General features: G+C 40.1%; 1 protein-coding gene across 2 annotated transcripts in view; it reads left to right on the forward strand.

Moving 5' to 3' along the window:
• The window catches only part of CD84 (CD84 molecule), a 38,314-nt gene that overhangs the window by 1,113 nt on the left and 12,498 nt on the right, over window positions 1-24,703 (forward strand). The window contains exons 2-3 of one of the 2 annotated variants that reach the window (XM_031005010.3): window positions 12,621-12,962; window positions 24,167-24,418. In XM_031005010.3, the coding sequence (XP_030860870.2) occupies window positions 12,621-12,962; window positions 24,167-24,418 (594 nt within the window). The remainder of the gene's footprint in view (window positions 1-12,620; window positions 12,963-24,166; window positions 24,419-24,703) is intronic. The other variant, XM_031005017.3, reaches the window with a different exon arrangement.

Genomic DNA, 24,703 nt, shown 5'->3' on the forward strand with positions numbered 1-24,703 from the left:
GTCGCTCTAGAATGGCAGACAGAAAATGCAAGTAGATGAGGAATGGTACTAGGGATGTCCCTAATCTTCCAGAGAGAGACCAGACAAGGTAGCATTTGATACCACTTAATTTGCAAAACATTCTACAATGTTTGTGCCTACATTCTTATGTCATCCATATGAAAACCATTGAGATGAGCAAGATAGATGTTATTAACCCCATTATGCAAGAAAAATAATAAATTAAGATTTAGGGGTTTAAAAATTCACCTGAAATTTCACTACCTAAATTGGTAGAGCTGGAAATAGACATTGGTTTTTCTAATTCCAAGGTTAATCCCAATCCCATTGGGATTGGGTTCTTCTTTCTGCTCCACCTGACCTCTTCACTCATTGCTTTCAAATTTTTGATGCTCTTCAAAAGGTTAATACCTGCTAAGATAAAAGGTAGCTCTAGGATACACTTCTTTCATCTACTGAAACTGAAATAAAGTTGTCAAATCAGCTAGTAGTGAATTGTTTACGAGTTTTGTGACCTAGACGAAGTTACATTCCTCCTCTGACTCTTGTTTCAGCTTCAAAATGGGGAGGGTATTAATACAGTAGAATTGTTTTGAGAATCAAAATGATGATAATGCATGTACAACACTTGCCATGGTACCCGAATATAGTAAGTGTTTAACAGATATCAGCTAATGCTACTATTTTTCACACTCACTTTTCATGCATTATTAGGAAGAGCCATGGCTTTACCACACAGAGATCCTGGGCAGGACTCCTCTGTCAGGGAATTGTCCAAAGAACATAAACAGGAGAAAAGGTGGTGGGAGTTTGAGCTTAGGTGTTGGTTGTCAGGGTTCTGGAAAAGGAAACTAGGAGTGAGATATTCATTTCATCAAGGATCCATGAAAGGGGAATGGGAGCTTGTTTTTATAAAAGTGAAGCCAGGAGTACTTTTTACATACTGTCCACCTTTACTGAATTATCTGTTTGCCTCTTAAGGATTATTCAGCAAACCTTTTCTGAGCACAAAAATATACCGTGAATTCCTCCTGCTGCTGTTCCTGGTACAGGTAGTCCTTTACATTCAGTATTGGGCTTAGGAGTCTACACTTTACGCATTTCCCTGGAATTCAGAGCAGTTGAAGAGGCTGAGAAGCAGTGGAGAGATGCAGGGAGAAATCCCCATTTCCCCTCAGAAATCACCGACATAAGGAAAGTCTGAGTGTGCAAACTTATGACCGTTCCATGTTGGAAAAGTTTTCTCTGAGTCAAAATTCACAGTCTTATGCTCTGATGCCAACCTTCTGATCATGACTTTGGAAACGCCGTGACTCTGACTATCTCTCCACATACCCTAGGAGACACTCCCACTCTGGGGGTAGGAGATGAAGGAGTCCACCAGTTTTAATCTTTGCCCATCCCCTCTACATATTCTGTCTCATACTCTTAATTCTTCCTTTTCTCTGCCCCATTCTTATTTCTGTTTCTTCAACTCCCTGTCTTGTCTCCCATCAATAATAGTAATAAATAACCATTTATGGAGCAATCACTGCATATTCAGCATTACTCTAAGTAGTCTACAGTTATTATTTTGTTTAATCCTTACAACACACTATGAGATAGGTACGGTTTATGTGCACATATACAGATGAAAGCATTGATACACAGAGAGTCAAAGGTCACTTAACCAAAAAGTGAAAGAAGTAGAATTTAAGCTTCAGAGTCCTTAGACTTCACCTCTGAGTCATGCTGCCTCCACCCACATTGATGCTGAAGTGGAGTAAATTACTCTCCCCACTATTAATGTTTGGGAATATGTCAGTAAAGAGTGATGATTTATTTATTTCTGTCAAGACAGGATTATTCGGATAGAAACTGTGCCTTTCTCTATACCCACCCACAGAGGAGGAAGGAGCTGTTGGCAGGTCCTTGCCAATAACGGAAGTTTAGGCAGGGCAGTGAGGCAGAATACCCAAGCAAATAACCATCTCCAGACATGTTTCAAATACCGTTCACTTTAATATTATTCAAATGTGATTTGAATTAGTTTCTTTAAACAAATAAAAGTCCAATATCAGCATGATGTTGATGTCTTGTTGGATGTTAAACATGGTCATGGGCGTTTCAGCAGTTGAGACTTAAAATTCTAAGAAATGAGTGGGCCCACTATGGGTAACTGGACCCCAACCATCATCCTGGGGCTCGGAGACAGGAAGCATACCTGTGGAAGTATGCTGACAAAACAACCTGCCACTGATCTGAAGTCCTTGCATCGAGGGGTCTTCAAGATAAGGACAAGGCCTCTGTATTAGAATGAGATTTAAGCAGATGACTACCATAGACATTCAGAAAAGGGCTCAAAAGCAGAAATCCAGTTATAGAAATGGAAATATATTATTTATGGGTAAAACTGGTTATCAAAAACCAAGCTTCCAAACAGAGGGTGGGAAGCTGTTCCCCCTGTGATAACCCAGGCCTTCAGTGGAAGGCAGTGGAGGCCTATCTTGTCAGCTCCAACTGCTGAAGCTGTCCTGGAGATTAATATGGAGGCCAACAAGGCAGCCAGAGCACCTTCACTACAGGAGCCTGATGGTCAGTGCCAAGCCATTCAGGCTACTGGAGTATTCCTACATCAAACCTTTCTTGTCTTGGACCTTAGGAGAGGGATGGACCTGTAAGTTTGGAGATCACTGGGCTCATCTATGTGAAACTTGGAAAGAGGTATGAGCAATCAGCTGGGGGCTGATATAGGTGGAACTGACTAGATACTCTTGTTTCCTTTGTTATACTCAGTGTTCAAGTACACGCTAATAGAGGGCAGCAATGTTAAAAAGGATGGCCATGATCTCATGTCTGTTTTGAGATTTTGTGTGTGTGTGTGTGTGTGTGTGTGTTTTGAAGGAACTGATTCAAGTAAACCTAAATCCCAATAAAGGTGATATAAAGTAAAACTCCCAGGGGAAAACAATGTACTATTGCATTGGGGTAGTAGGTTCCTTTTTCTTAAAACCTCATGATCAAGGACTTTCCGTCGCTTTGGAGAATGACACAAAATTTCTGCCTGCCCAGCCCCGTGCTTCCTCTTCCCCTCTATGTCCCTTCACTCAGTGTGAGCAGTTATAATGGACTCTCTTTTGGGTACCACATGCTAAAGCTACCTCTGGTCACTATCCCAGACCTACAATACTCAGCGATATTCCACCCCCCACTTTTTGACTCTAGGAGGCAGTGGGTGGAGAAGAGGAGGGGAAGTTTAGCTAGTGCCACAAAAAAAAGAACAAGAAATGTTTGTCTGGAGGATCCTAAGAAAGTAAGGGGGTGGAGGTGTCTGTTAAGCAACTGTGCAGTCTTCCCCATTTCCACTCTTATTAATAGCTACTTGCTGACTTTAACATCTCCCCAATACCCCAACTCTAATTTTTCCCTTCATAGTTGTCTGAGGTGTTATTTTAGTCTCTTTGAAGATGTTTATTTGTTTTACATAGCAAACATATATAGTGCCTAGTATATGCCAGGCACTATTCTAAGAGGTCTACAAATATCAATTCATTTAACCCTCATAATATTTTTATGAGGCCAAATATTGTGCTACTATTACCTTCACTAATGTGCTAATATTACTTTCATTTTAAAACTGAGGAAACCGAGGCACAGAGAGGTTACTGACTTTCCCTGGGGTTCATGGCCAGTCCCTGACAGAGCCAGGATTCTAGCCCAGGCAGACTAGGTCTCAGTGACTAACCCATGGTGACACACAGGTGATTCCACAAGGCAAGGCTCTCCTTGGGACCACTAGACTCTTCTCCATTAGTACACACACTTGAGAGCACCCTCATGTCATTTAATCCTAATAATTCCTCAAAGTGGCAGGACAGCTCTGTTTTATTTCTTTTACCAACTAGAACCCTCTGACTTAGCAAGTAAGTGACATTCATGGCCATTTAGCTAGTCAACAACAGACCCTAGACTCAAACATGTTTCCTAATCCCTGATTCAGGACACTTTTACTAACTATGCTGTGGGTCCCCTTTTTGTGGATCTAAAAAATTTTCTTCACAAACAGTATAGAATATAGAAAGAAATTGCAGTTAGTCATCTGATTCTTGTTAATAATCAGTTTAAATACTTGACCTTTCACATCAAGACCCAGAGATCAGTAAAGAGTCCTCTCTTGCCTTCACTCTTTCTCTTGCTGAGATTTTCTGCCTTGTTTTTCTATTTTTGGAAAAGATTAATTGAGTCAGTTGCAAAAAAAAAAATTCTTTGGTTTTTTTGTTTGTTTTTGTTTTTTGTTTTGAGACAGAGTCTTGCCCTGTCACCCAGGCTGGAGGGCAGTAGCACAATCGTGGTTCATGGCAGCCTTGACTTCCCAGGCTCAAGTGATCCTCCTGTCTCAGCCTCCCAAGTAGCTGAGACTACAGGCATGCATTACCATGCCTGATTAATTTTTTTTATTTTCTTTTTCATAGAGATGGGATCCCATTGTGTTTCCCAGGCTGGTGTTCATTTTTTCAACAAACATTTAATAATCATCCACTAGTTACTGGAGGAACAGTAGTGATTGAAACAGACAAAGACTCACATTCTTGATAACTGCATTATAGTAGCAGTGTATTGAGGGGATGGGTTGGGAGACAATCAATAAATAAGCACAGGCAATGCTTTAGTGGTGATAACTGCAGTGAAGAGAAGGATAGTAAGGCAAGGCAAGAGAGAAGGATGGGGTGGGGATTGCTATTTTAGGCACAGTGACCAGGAAAGCTCTTTCTAATGAGATGATGTTGGGAGAAAAACCTGAACAATGTGGGGGGCTGCTGAAAAGAGTGTGGTAGGAAAAGAGGAGAACAACAGGTGCAAAAGCTCTAAGGCAAAGTGCCCTTGGCCTGTTTACAGGACAGAGGGAGCTGATGTGGTTGGAGTAGGGGAAGATCAGGCAGAGCCTAGTAGTGATGGTAAAGATTATGAAAGGAGAATAGAGAGCTCCCCAGACTCCAAGGGTACACTGTGTTCATTTTTAATAGAATCTAAGGAGAATTATGGGGTTTTAGGTCTGTATAACCTCTCCATTGTCATCCATATTTGACTTTGGATTCCACCCAAAACATCAGTAAGTTTTGCTTGCCCAGCCTTGAAGAATTTTCCTCTCACCAGTTAAAAGCCTCACACCCCAACAATCTTTATACAATCTATATATATATGGGTTTTTGATTCTTTTCTATTTGTTTTTTTGTTTTTTCAAATATTCTTCTTTTTCTCATGATCCCTATTGTCTTCTTCTAGTCAGTGGCTTTGAGCTGCCTAACCATTAAATGTACATTTGTAAAATCCATCCATATCCCTAGGATCATCCAGGGAAACAGGGTTATCATCTTAGACACAGAAAGGTGTATTGCATTGGGAAGGGTGCCCCAGCCCAATCCAGGAGGGGAAGGCAACCTCCAGTGAGCAACCAGTCCTCAGTGATCTCTTTCAACACTGGTCATCCTGCCCCCTGAGTCCTGGGCTCCCTCTTTGCCATAGCTACCTAAGAGTCACAGTGAACAGGTTTTTCCATCTAAGCCTCCACCCCAGGGTTTCAGCCTTTTCTTGCCTTTGGTTCTCCTCTGGAGGTATGGACTTTCTCCTACCTTTCCCATTTGTGTTCTGGCATAAGAAGTTCACAAAATCACACTCTTTGGAAAAGGTTGTAAATGTGGGTTACCACTTCTTCACTGGGCTCTCAAGGGTACTTAACAAACACTTGATCGCCTTCATCAATCTCTTGTTGACTCCCTATGGTGTTCCTTATAGTAACATTCCCCCCCCAATTTTTACATTCACCAAAATAATAGCAACTACCATTTATATGTGCCAGGCATTGTGCTAAGTGCTTTATCTTCGCAATTGCGTTTAATAATTATCCACACTTTACAGATGAGGCACCTGAGGAACAGTGAATTTCAATAATTTTCTCAAGATAACACAGCTAGGTTCAAATATTCCTAGATTCAAAATCTGCACCTTTAGTCTGTATACCTCCTAGCTGGTCCCACTCTTGCCTCCTCACTGTTGCCAGTTAGTCTCCCCTCCTACATTACTGAAGAGATGAAGGCCACCAAGAATGATTATCTTCCATTTTATCCTATCTATTCCGAAATGTCCACTGTGTATTAAGCACCTTCTATGTGTCCTCAAAACAATTCTATAAGGCAGGCATTATTATAGCCCATCTTGTAGTCAAGTAAGATCAGGGCCTCAGCAAATGTCAGGGATTGAACATGAGCACAAGCCCACCTGGCTCAAATCTATGCTCACTCTACTTCACCAAGCAGCCTCTTCCTATCACCATCTTTAATAACATCTCAAAATACCTTTGCTCTTTCACTCATCCTTTCCTTTCCCCTTTCCACTTCAGGTGAGGGTGTGACCCTCTTTAAACCTACAGCTTCCACTGCCTGCCCTTTCCTTTCCATCTTTTGTTCCATGACAAGCATTAGTAGCCTGTGTATCTTGTGCTGTTCTGCATACCAGAGGTTTAAGGCAAGGCCCGTGGACTCAGTCATTCACAGTGTCCAGAACACAGACACGCAGATTGATGACCACCACACAATGTGACAAGTGCTATGAGAGGGAAACCTGGAGTTCCAGAGAGGCCATGAGCAGGAGCATCTAACCTAGAGCAGGCCCACTGGGGACATCTCTCTCTGCTCACCCTCCCTAGCACCTCCCCCCCAACCCCCAGTCTCTTCTATTTTAAAACAAAAATAAATTAGTTTTACCTGACCTTCTAGCTACTGTCCTATCTCATCACCCTTCTTTCACTGTCAAGTTTTTCCTCCACGCTTTACCACCTACTCTGTCAGTCCCCTAGACTCTGGCCTTCCATCGAGTTGTCTTACTTGTACTACATTCTCAAAGGCCATCAATAACCTCGTAACGGGCAAACCTAGGGCCATTTTCAGTCTTTATTCCATTGAACACTGAATCATTAGACATCAGTGGCAATCTCCTCCTTGAGACTCTTTCTCCTCTCTGTGATATGGCCCACTATTGGTGCCTCTCTTGCACTCTTACTGCTTGGTCTCTTCTGTTTCTTTTGATGGTGTCTCTTCCATAAATGTGAGCACTCTCGCAGGGCTCAGTCGTGGACTTCAGGCTTACTCTTCCTGAATGACCCTCCCCTCCTTCACCCATGCCATTTCTGTGGATGATCTCTAAACCCGCTGGATTTCAGTATTACAGTAAGTACCAGAGACACTAAAATAAGAATGGCTTAAACAAGAAAGAGGTTTATTTCTTGCTCATGTAAAAAAGTGTGGAGTTGGCAGTTCACAGTCAGTAGAATAGTTCACAAGGTCATTGGGGTTCCGACTTCTATCTTCCTGCTCCACCATCCTCAGAACTTGGCTTCCTCCTCATGACTCAGAATGTCTGTCTAAGATCCAGCTGTCATGACCTTCTGGCCTGCAAAAGCAAGGAAGAGATGAAAACAGCAAATTTCCCTCTTTTTATGTATTTATTTATTTATTGGTTTTTTTCTGAGACAGGGTCTCACTCTGTCACCCAGGCTGGAGTGCAGTGGTGTGGTCTTGGCTTACTGCAACCTTGACCCCCTCGGGCTCAGGTGATCCCCTCACCTCAGCCTCCTGGTCAGCTGGGACTACAGGTGTGCACCATCATGCCCAGGTATATTTTGTACTTTTTTGTAGAGACAGGGTTTTGCCATGTTACCCAGGCTGGTCTCGCACTCCTGGACTCAAGCGATCCACCTGCCTTGGCCTCCCAAAGTGTTGGGATTACAGATGTGAGCCACCGCGACAGGTTCCCCACTCTTCTTAAAGACATAGAAGTCATATACAACACTTCCATTTTTATTCTGTTGGGCTGAACTTAGTCATATGACCAACGTTAGCTAGAAGAAAGCAGGACAATATAGTCTTTACTCTGGGTGGCTCTATGCCCTGCTAAAAATTAGTGATTCTGTTACTAAGAATGAAGGAGGGAACAAATATTGGAAAACAGCTAGCAGATTCTGCCACAGTGCCCCAAATAATACTTCAAGTCCATTCTCTCTCCTTATCTTCCATCCTTCCAACAGCTTACTTACATGGTTCACCGTCATCTGAAGTTTAATATTTCTAAGACTAAACTTTCTTCCCCCTTTGACTTCCTTCCATCATAAACTTTATGAGTTTTTCAATGACATAAAGTAGAAACTCAAAATATATTGATAAACAATTGAATTCTAGCAGATGCCACTTTATTTCTTGCCTTTCTTTGTGTTATCATCAAATCCAGCCCTTCCTTTCCATTCCCATTATCGTCCCCTGGTTCATGCCCAGATGACTACAGTATCCCTAAATGGCCTCTCTGATGCAGCCTCTCCTTCCTGTTTTCCTCCCCACACGTCATTACTACATTACAATGACTAAAACATTATTTTAATCTTCACTCGCAAAAACCTTAATAGTTCCCCTCTGCCTCTGATGGAGACCTCAAACTCAAGGCTGTCTCAAATCTAAACCTAATTTGTATCTCCAGCTGTACCTCTCCCCACTCTGATATGCAAATCTATATTCATCCAATTAACATCACAGGTTCTGCTTCTAAACTTTTATTCAGGATCCGAGGACTTGAGACACCCTTCCTTTCCCTTTCCATCAAGTAGAATTCTATTCAGCCTTCAAAATCCTCCTCAAATTCTACTTTCTTTGAGATGTTTTTTCTAACCACTACAGCTCAGCAATCTCTCCCTTCTTAGAATTCCTACCGTAATCACTGTTTCTACCATTCACTTGAATTTATTATTCACTATCTCATATTGCAAAGGAGAATTGTGTGTGTGTGTGTGTATGTGTGTGTGTGTGTATGTGTGTGTGTGTGTGTGTGTGTGTATCTTATTTCCCTAACCGGGTATCAAATTCCCCCCAAAAGGCAGAGAACCTGTCTTTGCCATAGACTAGCATAGTGCATTTCATGGTAAGTCCTCAAGATGTTTTTGTGCCACAAGTTATCTCTGAAATTAGGTTTTACTAAGGTCACTTCCAGTGATAACATAATGTTAGAGTCCCTTTAGCACCTAGAAAAATAAATATTGGGATTGATTGATATGGACATTCTTTCTTTTAAATCTTAAAGTCTTTTAAGAGCAGAATAAAGTCTATCCAGGGTACCTGAAACTGTCCCTCCAGGCTTTACTTGAATTAGCCCTTAAAAATGGCTTTTGATATATGCTCCAGTATGGCCCCGGCATCACCAACACCATCATAAGGGTGGCCTAGGGCAGGCCCAAAGGGCATGTACCAATTGTTAAAGTGATGATAAAGAACATACGATGAATGTTAATATATCAGTATCAACTCCAGAAATAACTAACATTTATTTTACCTTGATGATCAGCAAAGCATTTCTACTCATATTACATCATTTGCTGCTCACCAAACAGGACAAATAGCATAATTATTATTTTCATTCTATGGATGAAGAAACTGAGGTTCAGAAAGTTTTTGTGACCTGTAATCCCAGCATTTTGGGAGGCTGAGGCGGGCAGAGCATTTGAGGTCAGGAGTTCGAGATCAGCCTGGCCAACATGGTGAAACCCCGTCTCTACTAAAAATACAAAAACTAGCTAGCCGTGATGGCATGCACCTGTAATCCCAGCTACTCGGGTGGCTGAGGCAGGAGAACTGCCTGAACCCGGGAGGTGGAAGTTGCAGTGAGCCAAGATCACTCCACTGCACTCCAGCCTGGATGACAGTGAGAGTGAGACTTTGTCTAAAAATAAACAAATAAATAAGAAAGGTTTTGTGACCTCGTTAAGGTTGTCCAGTTCATAAGTAGAAGTACTTGCACCTACACCTTCTGCCTCCCTATCTTTCCACTGCATGCAATGGTTTTGCAGCTGCTTCTCTCAGAGCACAGTTGGAGTGTTTGAAGGTGGCAGAATCTTCATCTTAAACATGTGCAACCCCTTTGCCTTTTCCAGCAAGCAAAGTATTCTTGCCAACAACACCAGCAGCACAAATAACAGCTTCCCCCAGCTTTGCCTACCCACCACCCCCACTGCCTGATTGCTCTTTGATACCCCACCAACACTTCCTGAATGACTTGCTGCAGGAGATGAGACATACTTTTAAAACTGCACCACACACCAACCACTGTGGCTGCTCAACGGCCCTAATATTAAGAAGGTCTCAGCCTTAACAATCTACCTACATACTTCCTGGGGTTTAGTGAGAGAACCCAGCAAAATTATGAGTCTGTGGAACCTATGTTCTCTCTCTCTCCTCACACCTAATCTCAATCCACAGAGTGGTGTGGCAATTAAGCACTAGGGCCTGACTTCAAAAAAGACTTGAGACGTGGGAGATCTGAGACCAGGACTGGCTAGATAATTTGCGAGGCCCAGTGCAAAATGAAAATGGAGGGCCCCTTGTTTAAATAGTATGTAGAATTTAAAGGTGGCAACGAAGCATTAAGTCCAGTTCAGGGTCCTTTTGAGCTCAGGGTTCTGTGCAACTGCATAGATCACATGCCCATGCCTGGACCATCCAGGGATTCAGGCTGGGACACTCCAAATACCCCTCTCCTAGAACTCATCAGCCCAGAAAAACAGTTTATCTGGGAAGAATTAATGTTCTTGAATTTTGGCAAGCTATGACTCTTACCACCAAAGGCAGCATTAGCCTCTTTCTGACCCGCTACCCCAATGGCTTATTTCTATTGCTTTTACCATTTAGCACTCATCGTGTTGTATTGTCTTTCACTTGTGTCCACATCTGTCTTATTTTCTGGGCTGTGAGCTCCTCAGGGCTGCAACGATGTCTTGTTTATCCCTGTGTCCCTAACACAGCATCTGACACATAATTAGCAGTTAATAAATGTTTGCAGATAAGGGTTCCCAATTTCCCCCTTCCTACTCCCACCCCACATACTCCCCACCCTGTTATATCTTCTGTACTTAGCCAACCCCCAACTAAATCCTCAGGCCTTGTCCTGGATACTGCTCCTAAGGGAAAATCTCTGTTGGTCAGAAAAGAAAGAGCTTTACATCAGCTGCTCCTGGGGCTCTTTCAGTGGTTGCTGAGCTGAAGAGCAAGGGTAGCCATAGTGAGACAACACCATCAGGTTAAGAAATCGCTTTTTTTGTGCCACTTTCAAGTGACGTGTATACTTTATGATCCTTATTCTTCCATATACCAAGCCTTGGATAAACTTTAGGGTCAGCCTGAACCCACTTACGTGGAAAACTGATGTCTGGTCATCAGAGCCTACGTGCAACCAGTACACACCAGAACCGCTCAACTAGTTTGTTTATGGCTAACACCCTTTCTGATTGGTCAAGGCCCACGTCACATTGGTTATTAAATACTTTGGATATCATCCATGCTTGCCCCAAACAGTGTTCTCACTAAAGAGCCCTCATTGAGAATTATAGGATAATGAAGAAGAGAAGGAGAAAGAGCAGAAAAATAATGTCTTGAAATTACATTGTCTCTCATTTTACAAACTATATATTAAATCAGTTTATCTTCAAAAGTGATAGAGGAGAGAAAAGGGAGGAGAAAATAAGCTTTTCATCTTCCCATGTTACATTTTAAAAGTATTCATCGTTAAGTTTTCACTAGGAAATGTTCCCTGGATTCCCAGAACAGATCAAGCCCCCTTGCTGGTCTCTCTCAAATCACCATAATGCTTACATATTTTGTGCCTATCCATTTGTTTCTATGGTTATCTGATCAACATTGGTATCTTCCTCTGATTGTAAGTCTCAAAGAGCAAGAATTATATCTGTTTCTTCTCGCCGTTGTATCCCCAGCTCCTCGTATCTTGTTTAAAAGAGTAGATGTCCAACAAACACTTATATTATAAATTAAATTAACAAATACCCACCATAGTATCTCGAACAAAACTGATTCTGAATAAATACATGCAACCATTCACAAATGTATGAATGAATAAACGAAACTTGCTTACTTCAGAAGTTGTTCCAAGAGAGTCTAGGAAACTCATGAGTAAATTCTATCAATTAATTCCACAAATATTTATTAAGCCCCTTCTCTGTGTTAGGCACTCTTCTAGAGACTAGGAATATGGAAGTAAACAGAAAAATATCCCTAAAAATCACCAACTTAGGGAATATTTTCTCCAGAGACTCCAAAGCACTCTCTGCTTGTATCTTCCAAGAAAAGAGACAAAAGTGTTATTTGCTTTTTGCAGAGACCACAGGAAAATAAAAAGCAATGACCCAAGAGTCCATCAGCCAAGATATTCCAGGTTCTTGTTCTAGCTCTTCCACCACTTGGCAATATGATCTTCGGAAAGAAGTGCACCTAATATCTTAGACTACGTGGAGGCTTGTGGCCTTCACCTCTCAAATGCCTTCTAGCTTTCAGAGTCTATAAGTCTAGGTAAAAATATTTTTAGCAAAATGGATCTCTAGTGAGAAACTTAGTTTTTGAATGAGAATGCGTTAGAAAATTTAGTTGTGATAACATATCAAATACACCTAGAGTAGAATGCCAAAAATAAAGGCATCCTCAAGAAACTGGGTGAACTGCATTTGTGGCAGCTCCTCAGGGAGCTCCAAGGCCAAAAAGATTAGGAAGTGAAAAAGCTGCAACAGTCAGATGGCTACAGTTTTCTTTTTATGTTCTCAGGGCCGGAAGCAGCTGGAAAAGACTCAGAAATCTTCACAGTGAATGGGATTCTGGGAGAGTCAGTCACTTTCCCTGTAAATATCCAAGACCCACGGCAAGTTAAAATCATTGCTTGGACTTCTAAAACATCTGTTGCTTATGTAACACCAGGAGACTCAGAAACAGCACCCATAGTTACTGTGACCCACAGAAATTATTATGAACGGATACATGCCTTAGGTCCGAACTACAATCTGGTCATTAGCGATCTGAGGATGGAAGACGCAGGAGACTACAAAGCAGACATAAATACACAGGCTGATCCCTACACCACCACCAAGCGCTACAACCTGCAAGTCTATCGTAAGTCATGGGAAGACGGAGAGCTTGTGTTTTATTTTTACTTTGCAAGTTTGCTATCTGAAACACATCTACATTTCTGATAATTGAGTCCCCTAAATCTTTTTATATCTATAAATACTAATATATTGACACATCAATACTTATAAGAGGATGTAGTCTTATTTCAGTCCTGACTTTGCCAGTTTTTAGCTATGTAATCTTCCATCAGTAGTTGGTCCCCTGGGCCTTGGTTTTCTTTTTTACATAATGTCAATGATCATACTACTCACTTCCCAGGGTTATCATGAAGATCAAATGAGATAGTGTATGCAAAGTGCTTTAAAGAAACTTTTCATTTTGAGATCATGATAGATGCAAAGAAGGTACAAATAAATATACAGGGAGGTTCTATGTACCCTTCACCCCGTGTTAACACCTTGCATAACTATAGCACAATATCAAAAACAGGAAATTGACATTAGCACAATCTATAGAGCTTATTTAGGTTTCACCACGTATGCATGCATTCATTTATGTGTGAGTATGTGTGTAGCTCTGTACAATTTAATCACATGGGTAGCCACTACCATAATCAAGATTAACCATCACAAGATTCCCTCATACTCTCCCTTTATAGCCACATCTCCATCTTTCCCTTCCCCAGTCCCTGAAAAACAACCAGTTTGTTCATATCTACAACTATGTCATTTCACACATGTTATGTAGATGGAATAATGAAGGATGTATCTTTTTGAGGTTGGGTATTTTTCACTTAGCATAATGTCACTGAGATTCATCCAAACTCTTGTGTGTACTAATAATACCTTTTTATTGCTAGATAGTATTCCATGGTATGGATGCACTAGGTTGTTTAACCATTCACCTCTTGAGGAACATTTTAGTTCTTTCCAGTTTGGGGCTATTACAAATAAAGCTGCTGTGAATATAAGTGTACACATTTCTGCATGAAATAAGTTTTTATTTCTCTGGGATAAATGCTCAAGAATGTAATTTTATGATAAGTCCATTTACAGCTTTAAAAGAAACTGATAAACTATTTTCAACTTTCCATTCTCACCAGGAATGTATGAGTGATCCAGTTTCTCTACATCCTCACTAGCATTTGGTGTTATTATTTTTCATTTTGGCCATTCTGATGGGTGTGCAGTGATAACTCAATTTAGTTTTAATTTGAATTTCTAGTAGTTAATGCAAAGTGCTTTTGAAAGGTAAAATATTATAACTACTTGTTATCATCATTATAATTGCCACAATTCACTGGGAGATGTGCGTGCTTTGTTTTGCAAGCTACCCCAAGTGTGGTCTGTAGACTGGCAGTATCAGCATCAACTGGGAGCTTTTTGGAAATGCGAATGTTCAGGTCCTCCCCCTGACCTTGTGAATGAATGAAGTCCAGGAATCTGTGTTTAATGTTATCTCTGGATTATTCCCACCTGTGCCAAAGTTTGAGAAAGTACGGACCTAGTGCTGCCCTGTTCAGTATGGTAGCCTCTAGACACATGCAGCTCTTGAGAGCATCTGAAATGTGGTGAGTCCAAATTGAGATGTGCTGTAAGTGTAAAATTCATACCAGATCTTGAAATCTTAGCACCAAAAAAATATATAAAATATCTCAATAATTTTCTTTTTTTTCTTCAATGTTTATTTTAAGTTCAGGGGTACATGTGCAGGATGTCAAAGTTTGTTACATAGGTAAATGTGTGCCATGGTGGTTTGCTGCACAGATCATTCCATCATCTAGGTATTAAGACCAACATCCATTAGCTAACCTTCCTGATCCTCTCTCTCCCCCAACCCCTCTCCAACAGGTCCCAGTGTGTGTTGTTCCCCTCCATGTGTCCATGTGTTCTCATCATTCATCTCCCACTTATAAGTGAGAACATGTGGTGTTTAGTTTTCTGTTCCTGCATTAGTTTGCTGAGGGTAATGGCTTCCAACTCCATCCATGTCCCTGAAAAGGACATGATCTTGTTCCTTTTTATGGCTGCATAGTATTCCACGGCATATATGTACCACATTTTCTTTATCCAATCTATCATTGATGGGCATTTGGGTTGATTCCATATCTTAGCTATCGTGAACAGTGCTGCAATGAACATACATGTGCAAGTATCTTTATAATAGAATGATTTATATTCTTTGGGGTATATACCCAATAATGGGTTTGCTGGAACAAATGGTATTTCTGCCTCTAGGTTTCTGAGGAATGGCCACACTGTCTTCCACAATGGTTGGAATTAACTAATTTACACTCCCACCAACACTATGAAACCATTTCTTTTTCCCTGCAATCTTGCCAGCATCTGTTGTTTCTTGACTTTATTAATAATTGCCATTCTGATGGTCAGGAGATGGTATCTCATTGTGGTTTTGATTTGCATTTTTCTAATGATCAGTGATGTTGAGCTTTTTTTCAGATGTTTGTTGGCTGCATGAATGTCTTCTTTTGAGAAGTGTCTGTTCATGGTTTTTGCCCACTTTTTAATGGGGCTGTGTGTGGTTTTTTTTTCCTGTTTGTTTTTTCCTTAAACGTTTGTTTAAGTTCCTTGTGGACTCTGGATATTAGACCTTTGTCAGACGGATAGACTGGAAAAATTTTCTCCCATTCTGTAGGTTGTTTGTTCACTCTGATGATAGTTTCTTTTGCTGTGCAGAAGCTCTTTAGTTTAATCAGATCCCATTTGTCAATTTTTGCTTTTGTTGCAATTGCTTTTGACATTTTCATCATGAAATCTTTGCCCGTGCCTATGTCCTGAATGGTATTGCCCAGATTTTCTTATAGGGTTTTTATACTTTGGGGCTTTACATTTAAGTCTTTAATTCACCTTGAATTAATTTTTGTTTAAGGTATAAGGGAGTGGTCCAGTTTCAATTTTCTGCATGTGGCTAGCCAGTTCTCCCTGCACCATTTTTAAATAGGGAATCCTTTTCCCATTGTTTTTGTCAGGTTTGTCGAAAATCTGATAATTGCAGGTGTGTGGTCTTATTTTTGAGTTCTTTATTCTGTTCCATTGGTCTATGTGTCTGTTTTTGTACCAGTACCGTGCTGTTTTGGTTATACCTTGGCCTTGTAGTATAGTTTGAAGTTGGGTAGTGTGATGCCTCCAGTTTTGTTCTTTTTGCTTAGGACTGTCTTGGCTATTCAGGCTCTTTTTCATCCATATGAATTTTAAAGTAGTTTTTTCTAATTCTATGAAGAATGTCAATAGTACTCTAATGTGAATAGCTTAGAATCTATAAATTACTTTGGGCAGTATGGCCATTTTCACGATATTGATTCTTCCTATCCATGAGCATGGAATGTTTTTCCGCTTATTTGTGTCCTCTCTGATTTCTTTGAGCAGTGGTTTGTAGTTCCCCTTGAAGAGGTCCTTCACTTTCCTTGTTAGCTGTATTCCTAGGCATATTAATCTTTTTGTAGCAATTGTGAATGGGAGTTCATTAATTATTTGGCTCTCTGCTTGCCTGCTGTTGGTGTATAGGAACATTAGTGATATTTGCCCATTGATTTTGTATCCTTGAGGATTGCTGAAGTTGTTTATCAGCTTAAGAAGCTATTGGCCTGAGATGATGGGGTTTTCTAGATATAGGATCATGTCATCTGCAAATGGAGACAGTTTGACTTCCTCTCTCCCTATTCGAATACCCTTTATTTCTTTCTCTTGCCTGATTGCTCTTGCCAGAACTTCCAATACTATGTTGAATAGGAGTGATGAAAGAGGGCATTCTTGTCCTGTGCTGGTTTTCACAGGGAATGCTTCCTGCTTTTGCCCATTCAGTATGATATTGGCATGAGTTTGTCATATGTGGGTCTTATTATTTTGAGGTATGTTCCTTCAATACCTAAGTTATGGAGAGTGTTTAACATGAAGGGATGTAGAATTTTATTGAAGGCCCTTCTGCCTCAGTTGAGATGATCTGCGGGTTTTGTCTTCAGTACTATTTATGTGACGAATCACACTTACTGATTTGGATATGTTGAACCAAACTTGCATCCTAGGGATGAAGCCAGCTTGGTCGTGGTGGATAAGCTTTATGATGTGCTGCTGGTTTTGGTTTGCCAGCATTTTACTGAGGACTTTTGCATCAATGTTCATTAAGGATATTGGCCTGAAGTTTCCTTTTTTGGTTTTATCTCTACCAGGTTTTGGTATCAGGATGATGATGGCCTCAGAATGAGTTAAGGAGGAGTTCCTCCTTTTCAATTTTTTGGAATAATTTTAGTAGAAATGATGCCAGCTCTTCTTTGTACTACTTGTAGAACTCAGCTGTGAATCTGTCTGGTCCTGGCTTTTGTTTTGTTTTGTTTTGTTTTTGGTTGGTAGGCTATTTATTACTGCCTCAATTTCAGAACTTGTTATTGGTCTGTTCAAAAATTCAACTTCTTCCTGGCTCAGTCTTGGGAGTGTGTAAGTGTCCAGGAATTTATCCATTTCTTCTATATTTTCTAGTTTATGTACATAGAGATATTTATAGTATTCTCTGATGGTTGTTTGTATTGCTTTGGGGTCAGTGGTGATATCCCCTTTATCATTTTTTATTGTATTTATTTGATTCTTCTCTCTTTTCTTCTTTACTAGTCTAGCTAGCAGTCTATCTATTTTTTTTATTTTTTCAAAAAGCCAACTTCTGGATTTGTTGATTTTTTGAAGGGTTTTTTGTGTCTCTGTCTCCTTCAGTTCAGCCCTGATCTTTGTTATTTCTCATCTTCTGCTAGCTTTGGGGTTTGTTTCCTTTTGGTTCTATAGTTCTTTTAGTTGCGATGTTAGGTTGTTAACTTGAGATCTTTCTAGCTTTTTGATGTGGGCATTTAGTGCTGTAAGTTTCCCTCTTAACAATCCTTTAGCCTGCCTTGCAGAGATTCTGGTACATTGTCTCTTTGTTCTCATTAGTTTCAAAGAACTTGATTTCTGCCTTAATTTCATTGTTTACCCAAGAGTCATTCAGGAACAGATTGTTCAATTTCCATGTAATTGTGTGGTTATGAGTGAATTTCTTAATTTTGAGCTCTAATTTGATTGTGCTATGATCTGAGAGACTGTTTCCCTGAATGATTTCAGGTCTTTCACATTTGCTGAGGAGTGTTTTACTTCCTATTGTGTGATAAATTTTAAAGTAAGTGCATACAGTGTTGAGAAGAATATATATTCTGTGGAATTCGGGTGGAGAGTTCTGTAGAGGTCTACAGGTATACTTGATCCAGAGCTGAGTTTAGGTTCTGAATATCTTTGTAAACTTTCTGCCTCAATGGTCTGTCTAATATGGTAAGTAGGGTGTTTAACTCTCCCATTATTATTGTGTGAGAGTCTAAGTCCTTTTGTAGATCTCTAAGAACTTGCTTTATGGATTTGAGTGCTCCTGTATTGTGTGCATATATATTTAGGGTAGTTAGCTCTTCTTGTTTAATTGAACCCTTTACCATCATGTAATGTCCTTCTTTGTCTTTTTTTATCTTTGTTGCTTTAAAGTCTGTTTTGTCAGAAACTAGGATTGTAACTCCTGCTTTTTTCTGTTTTCCATTTGCTTTGTAAATTTTTCCCTATCCCTTTATTTTGAGCCAATGTGTGTCTTTGCATGTGAGATGGGTCTCTTGAAGACAGCATACAGATGGGTCTCAGCATACCAGTTTGCCATTCTGTGATTTTTTAAATTGGGGGCATTTAGCGCATTTACACTTAAGGTTAGTATTGTTATGTGTGAATTTGATCCTGTCATCATGATGCTAGCTGGTTATTTTGCAGACTTGTTTATGTAGTTGCTTCATAGTGTCACTGGTCTGCATACTTCAGTGTGTTTTTGTAGTGGCTGGTATCTATTTTCCCTTTCCTTATTTAGTGCTTCCTTCAGGAGCTCTTGCAAGGCAGGCCTGGTGGTTGCAAATTCCTTCAGCATTTGCTTGTTTGGAAAGGATTTTATTTCTTCTTCACTTATGAAGCTTAGTTTGGCCAGATATGAAATTCTGGGTTGAAAATGGTTTTCTTTAATAATGTTGACTATTGGCCCCCAATCTCTTCTGGCTTGTAGAGTTTCTACTGAGAGGTACACTTTTAGTCTGATGTGCTTCCCTTTATAGGTGACCTGGCCTTTCTCTCTGGTTGCCTTAACATTTTTTCTTTCATTTTGACCTTGAAGAATCTGATGATTACGTGTCCTGGGGTTGATTTTCTCATGGAGTATCTCACTTGTGTTCTCTGCATTTCCTGAATCTGAAGGTTGGCCTGTCTTGCTAGGCTGGGGAAGTTCTCCTGGATGATATCTTGAAATATGTTTTCCAACTTAGTTCCATTCTCCCCATCTCTTTCAGCTACCCCAATTGGTAATAGGTTTGGTCTCTTTACATAACTCCATATGGCTTGGAGGTTTCGTTCATTCCTTTTCATTCTTTTTTCTTTTTTCTTGTCTGCCTGTCTTATTTCAGAAAGATAGTCCTCAAGTTCTATGATTCTTTCCTCCACTTGGTCTATTCTGCTGTTGATACTTGTGATCAATATCTCGTGTGTGGTTTTCAGCTCCATCAGGTCGGTTATGTTCCTCTCTAAACTGGCTATTCTGGCTATCAGCTCCTGTATTTTCTTATCATAATTCTTAGCTTCTTTGCATTGAGTTAGAACATGCTCCTTTAGCTCAGCAAAGTTTGTTATTACCCACCTTCTGAAGCCTACTTATGTCAATGCAGCCATCTCAGCCTCAGCCCAGTTCTTTGCTTTTGCTGGAGATGTATTGTGGTCATTTGGAGAAGAAGAGGCATCCTGGCTTTTTGAGTTTTCAGCATTTTTGCATTAATTCTTTATTATCTTTGTGGACTTATCTACTTTTTATCTTTGAGGTCACTGACCTTCGAATGGGGTTTTTCTGAGGTCTTTTTTGTTGATGCTGTTGTTTTCTGTTTGTTGGTTTTTCTTTCAATAGTCAGGCTACTCTTCTGTGGGGCTGTTGCAGTTTGCTGAGGGTCCACTCCAGACCCTAATTGCCTCAGTTTTTCCTGTACCTGTAGGTATCACCAGTGAAGTCTGCAAAACAGCAAAGATGGCAGCCTGCTCCTTTTTCTGGAAGCTCCATCCCAGGGGTGTACTGAACTGTTGCCAGCCTGAATACATCTGTAGGAGGTGGCTAGGGACCTCTGTTGGGAGGTCTCAACCTGTCAGGAGGAACAGGATCAGGGACCCACAAAAAGAATCAGTCTGGCTGCTTTTTGATAGAGCAGGTATGCTGCATTGGAGGCTCCCTTCCTTGTCCAGACTCTCTGGACTCTCCAAAGCCAGCAGGCTGGAACAGCTGAGTTGACTGAATGGCAGAGATGGTGGCCGCCCCTCTCCATAGGAGCTCTGTCCCAGGGAGAATTCAAAATTCTGTCTGTATAACCCTGGCTAGAGTGGCTGAAGCCCCTGCAGGGAGGTCCCACCCAGTGAGAGTAAAGCAGCAGTCTGATCTGGCAAAGCAGCTGTGCTGCGTTGTAGGGGACCCTTCCTGCTCCAGATCATTTGAACTCTCCAAAGCTGGTAGGCTGGAATGGCTGAAGCTACTGAACCACAGAGATGGCAGACGCCCCCTCCCCAGTAATTTTCATATTAGGGAAATGAAATTTTTGTTATATTGGGTTAAATATAATGCATAATTTAAATTAATATTACGTGCTTGTTTTGACTTTTGAAATGTGATTATTAGAAAATTTAAAATTACATAAGTGACTCACATTACATTTCTTTTGGGCAACACTAGTTTCTAGCATAGAGAACACCTTGGCCATTTCTCAAAGATTTCACTGTTCATCTGCCTCATTGCAGAAAAACACAGAAATGTGGGTAATCCATGTTGTGACAGATGCAATTCAGGTATATAGGTCACCCACTAAAATGCAAGTTCCATAAAGGCAGGGACTTTGTATATTGTTTATCACTGTATTCCCAGCGCCAACATCATCAGGTACATAGTGGATGCTCCAGAAGTATTTGTTGAAAAAGAATGAATGAACAGTATTATTTCCAGGTTTCACAGTGCTTACACTTAGCAATTGTGAATGTTCGATTAATATAAGATGATTGAATCAGATTCTATACCGATGGACAGCATAGTGGAAAGAACACTAATGTTGGGATTAGGCATACTTTGCCAGCTGCATGATCTTGGGCAAGTTGTTTAACCTCTCTGGTCGAAGTTTCCTCACTTATAGAATGTAGATCGTAATTGATGGTATTAAATGAGATAATGGTAGTTGAGCTCCTAGTATAGTGCCTGCCTTAAAGTAAATGCTCAATAACTAGTAATCATTAATTTTTTAATCCTTATCCCTTAAAAAAAATCTCATTATGAAGGACTTCCTAGATGAAGAAGGCTCTGAACTAGGCTTGAATGATGTAGTCAAAGAGCCGTACCCAAATGTCAACCCTTTAGAAAATATTTAACTCATTCAAGAACTTTAGCTGAGAAAATAAAGATCGTATTCAATTTTAATATATTTATTTTTATCCCTTTATATGTTTAATTTTGCCTACCCAATCTTCAGAAAGTCTTCTACCAGTGCAATTAGGACACAGTACAGTAATATCTTAGAGAAAGCTGTACTGTATATACAATAAAATCTGTACCTTATGGGTAGTTAGCTGGGAAAATAAAGAGAAGGAAACTAACATTTATTGAACACCATTTATGTGTTTGGCATTCTAGTATCTATTTTAAAAATATGTAGACTATACATATTTAAGCACTGTATGCACAAAAAGAGCAAAAGATAATACGATGAGATGGAACTCTCTCTTCTCAGAGGCAGTGGCTGTAGCCAGCTTACTCTGTGTCTTCTTCCATAGATAATTAATGTGCATACCAGCATAGACAGACAGATAGATGATAGATAAGTAAATAGGTAATTAGAGTAATCTGTATCTTCAAAATCTCATTTAATCCTCACAACAATTGTATTTAGGGAAAAATTTTTACCCTCATGTTATAAATAAGGGAGCTGAAGCTCCATGAATCTGTATACCTTCTCCATTATTCCATAGCTAGAGAGCAGTAGAGCCTGGATTCTGAACCAGGTCTCCAGTGGCTTCCACAATCTTGGCTTGGGAGGATGAAGATCTGTCAGCCATGACTCTGACTTTCTCTTCCCAGCATCTTTGTGCAGGTAACACCTCTGTTCCTGCTGAGAAAAGTGAGATAGGATCCTCTTCTTTACCACTGTCCCCTACCTCAACACCTACCCTAAAAAATTGGTAAACACCAAGCACTCCCTAGGCATTTTTGTAAATCAAATTTCTAAAGAAACACACACACACACACACACACAAAATTTTGTTCACTTTCTACTAATTGATATCGTATCAGTCACTATTATAGTTAATCCAGGTCTGTACCCCAAACTTGTTTTGGGTTTATTCCAAGTCTTCACTAATTCTAATATGGAATAGATCCCTCTAAAAGATTGTTAGGACCAGAATTTCTGGCTAGCTTGGAATCAAACATTTTTACAGCTTCTTACTGTTCATGTTGAGTTCCCTCACAAACGCAAGATAATGGTTCTTATATCTTGTGTCTACACTTCTAAATTTATTGCCTTTCTAGACTCCACATTAATTAGAAAGTTGTGCACCAGTTCCTTCTGACTCCTCTATTCCCTTCCTCACATAGCTACAGTGGAAGAAACAAACCCCACCACAGCAACTTTGCTGAGAGGGCGCTGAAATTAACTCCAAATGTGGTCATTTTCTTATTCCTGGTAAAAGAAAAGACCTTAACATTTCCCCATGCCAGCTCCAGTCCTAGCTATCACTTGAATTATTATTGTTCTTTAGTAACCCTTTACTAGCCTTCAACTTTTATAGTTTACTTTTTGATTGCTTAAGTAAAAACATTTTAATGAACTTTTAAAGAAATTGTAGCTTTCCACCGTGGATAGTTTTTAAAAAATAAAGAAAATATACATACACCAGAAAACAGAATGAAAAAAAATTTTAAAGATTATTTCGGCTGGGTGCGGTGGCTCACACCTGTCATCCCAGCACTTTGGGAGGCCGAGGCGGGCGGATCACGAGGTCAGGAGATCGAGACCATCCTAGCTAACACGATGAAACCCCATCTCTACTAAAAATACAAAAACAAAATTAGTCAGGCGTGGTGGTGGGCACCTGTAGTCCCAGCTACTCCTCGGGAGGCTGAGGCAGGAGAATGGCTTGAACCCAGGAGGCGGAGCTTGCAGTGAGCCGAGATCATGCCACTGCACTCCAGCCTGGGTGACAGAGCGAGATTCCGTCTCAAAAAAAAAAAAAAAAAAAAGATTATTTCATGTAGTTGTGTGCTGATAAATGTTCAATTAGCTCTTAATTGGGTGTGTGTATTCATATATATATATATAAAATTTATGTTTAGTACAAATTTTATTGACTTGAAGGATGTGTAGCACACAGTTTCATTAATGATAATAAATATATAATAGTCTTTATTGTAAATTCTATATGGAATTTATTTTGCTGAGAGAGCACTAGAGGATAAATTCCAATTATTCTCACAGAATGCTTTCATTGATTTTTGCTAAGCATTTATATCCCTAATCAGCTTATAGTTGTAATTGATGTATGAATATAGTTCCAACACGAACATTGGTTGATATTTTCATTTCAGTTAAATAATAAGAAAAAAGTGATTCAACAAAGACATATATATTGGAGTTTCGTTTGTTTATCAATGACATGAGCGACTTCTTTGCTGAATTGGATAATGGTTTCCAAATACCAGAATACTTCCTATTTTTGTGCTATTCACAATGTAATGGCTACAGATATTATACAATTTTAAGTTTCATCTGCATTCCTCCATTGCTATCTTAAGTCTAGAGCAACAATCATCAAAACAGTAAATCGAGTCCTAGCTTATAGCAATTGCAAATTTCTGTGGGGTAAATACTCCTACCATGGCTGATTTTAAGACATGCAGAATTAGAAAGACAGATACTCCATTAACAAAGGACAGATACAATAGATGTAGATAACCTCAAGAGCATAGACAGCAGGAAAATGTCAAAAAAAAGGATTAGAAAGTGATGAGTTTTGAGTATTTATTATCTTTATTTTTAACATAATTTATTTAATTATGTTTTTACGATTTAATTTTTAATGATGGCTTGCAAATTTCTGAGAATTTAACAATTGGCTCCCACAAACTAGTACAAGCCAGCTCCAGCTCACTATTGGCTCATGTGTTTGCCTCCACAGGTCGGCTTGGGAAACCAAAAATTACACAGAGTTTAATGGCATCTGTGAACAGCACCTGTAATGTCACACTGACATGCTCTGTAGAGAAAGAAGAAAAGAATGTGACATACAACTGGAGTCCCCTGGGAGAAGAGGGTAACGTCCTTCAAATCTTCCAGACTCCTGAGGACCAAGAGCTGACTTACACGTGTACAGCCCAGAACCCTGTCAGCAACAATTCTGACTCCATCTCTGCCCGGCAGCTCTGCGCAGGTAACCAGCTCTGCCCATCTCTCCTGGTGAGTCTCAGAGATCACTCTGAGGAGCTGCAAGGTCTGAATGTGGGCCACATTCTCTAGGGAGATGTGCTTCCTTTATCTTTGGCCTGGTCACTGAGGGCATCACCTCCCAAGAAGCCTACTGGGAAAGAGGCCAAAGCCTTCTGAGAGATGCTAGACATTTCTGGGTGTTCTGTGGCAGCCCCTGATCAACTCTCTGATTCAATTTCTCTTCCTGGCTTTTAATAGCAGAAAGTTTAGTTTCCCTAGGAGCTTTGGC

The sequence above is a fragment of the Gorilla gorilla genome, chromosome 1 (genome assembly GCF_029281585.2).
Source record: "Gorilla gorilla gorilla isolate KB3781 chromosome 1, NHGRI_mGorGor1-v2.1_pri, whole genome shotgun sequence".
In the NCBI taxonomy this organism is placed as follows: Eukaryota; Metazoa; Chordata; class Mammalia; order Primates; family Hominidae; genus Gorilla; species Gorilla gorilla.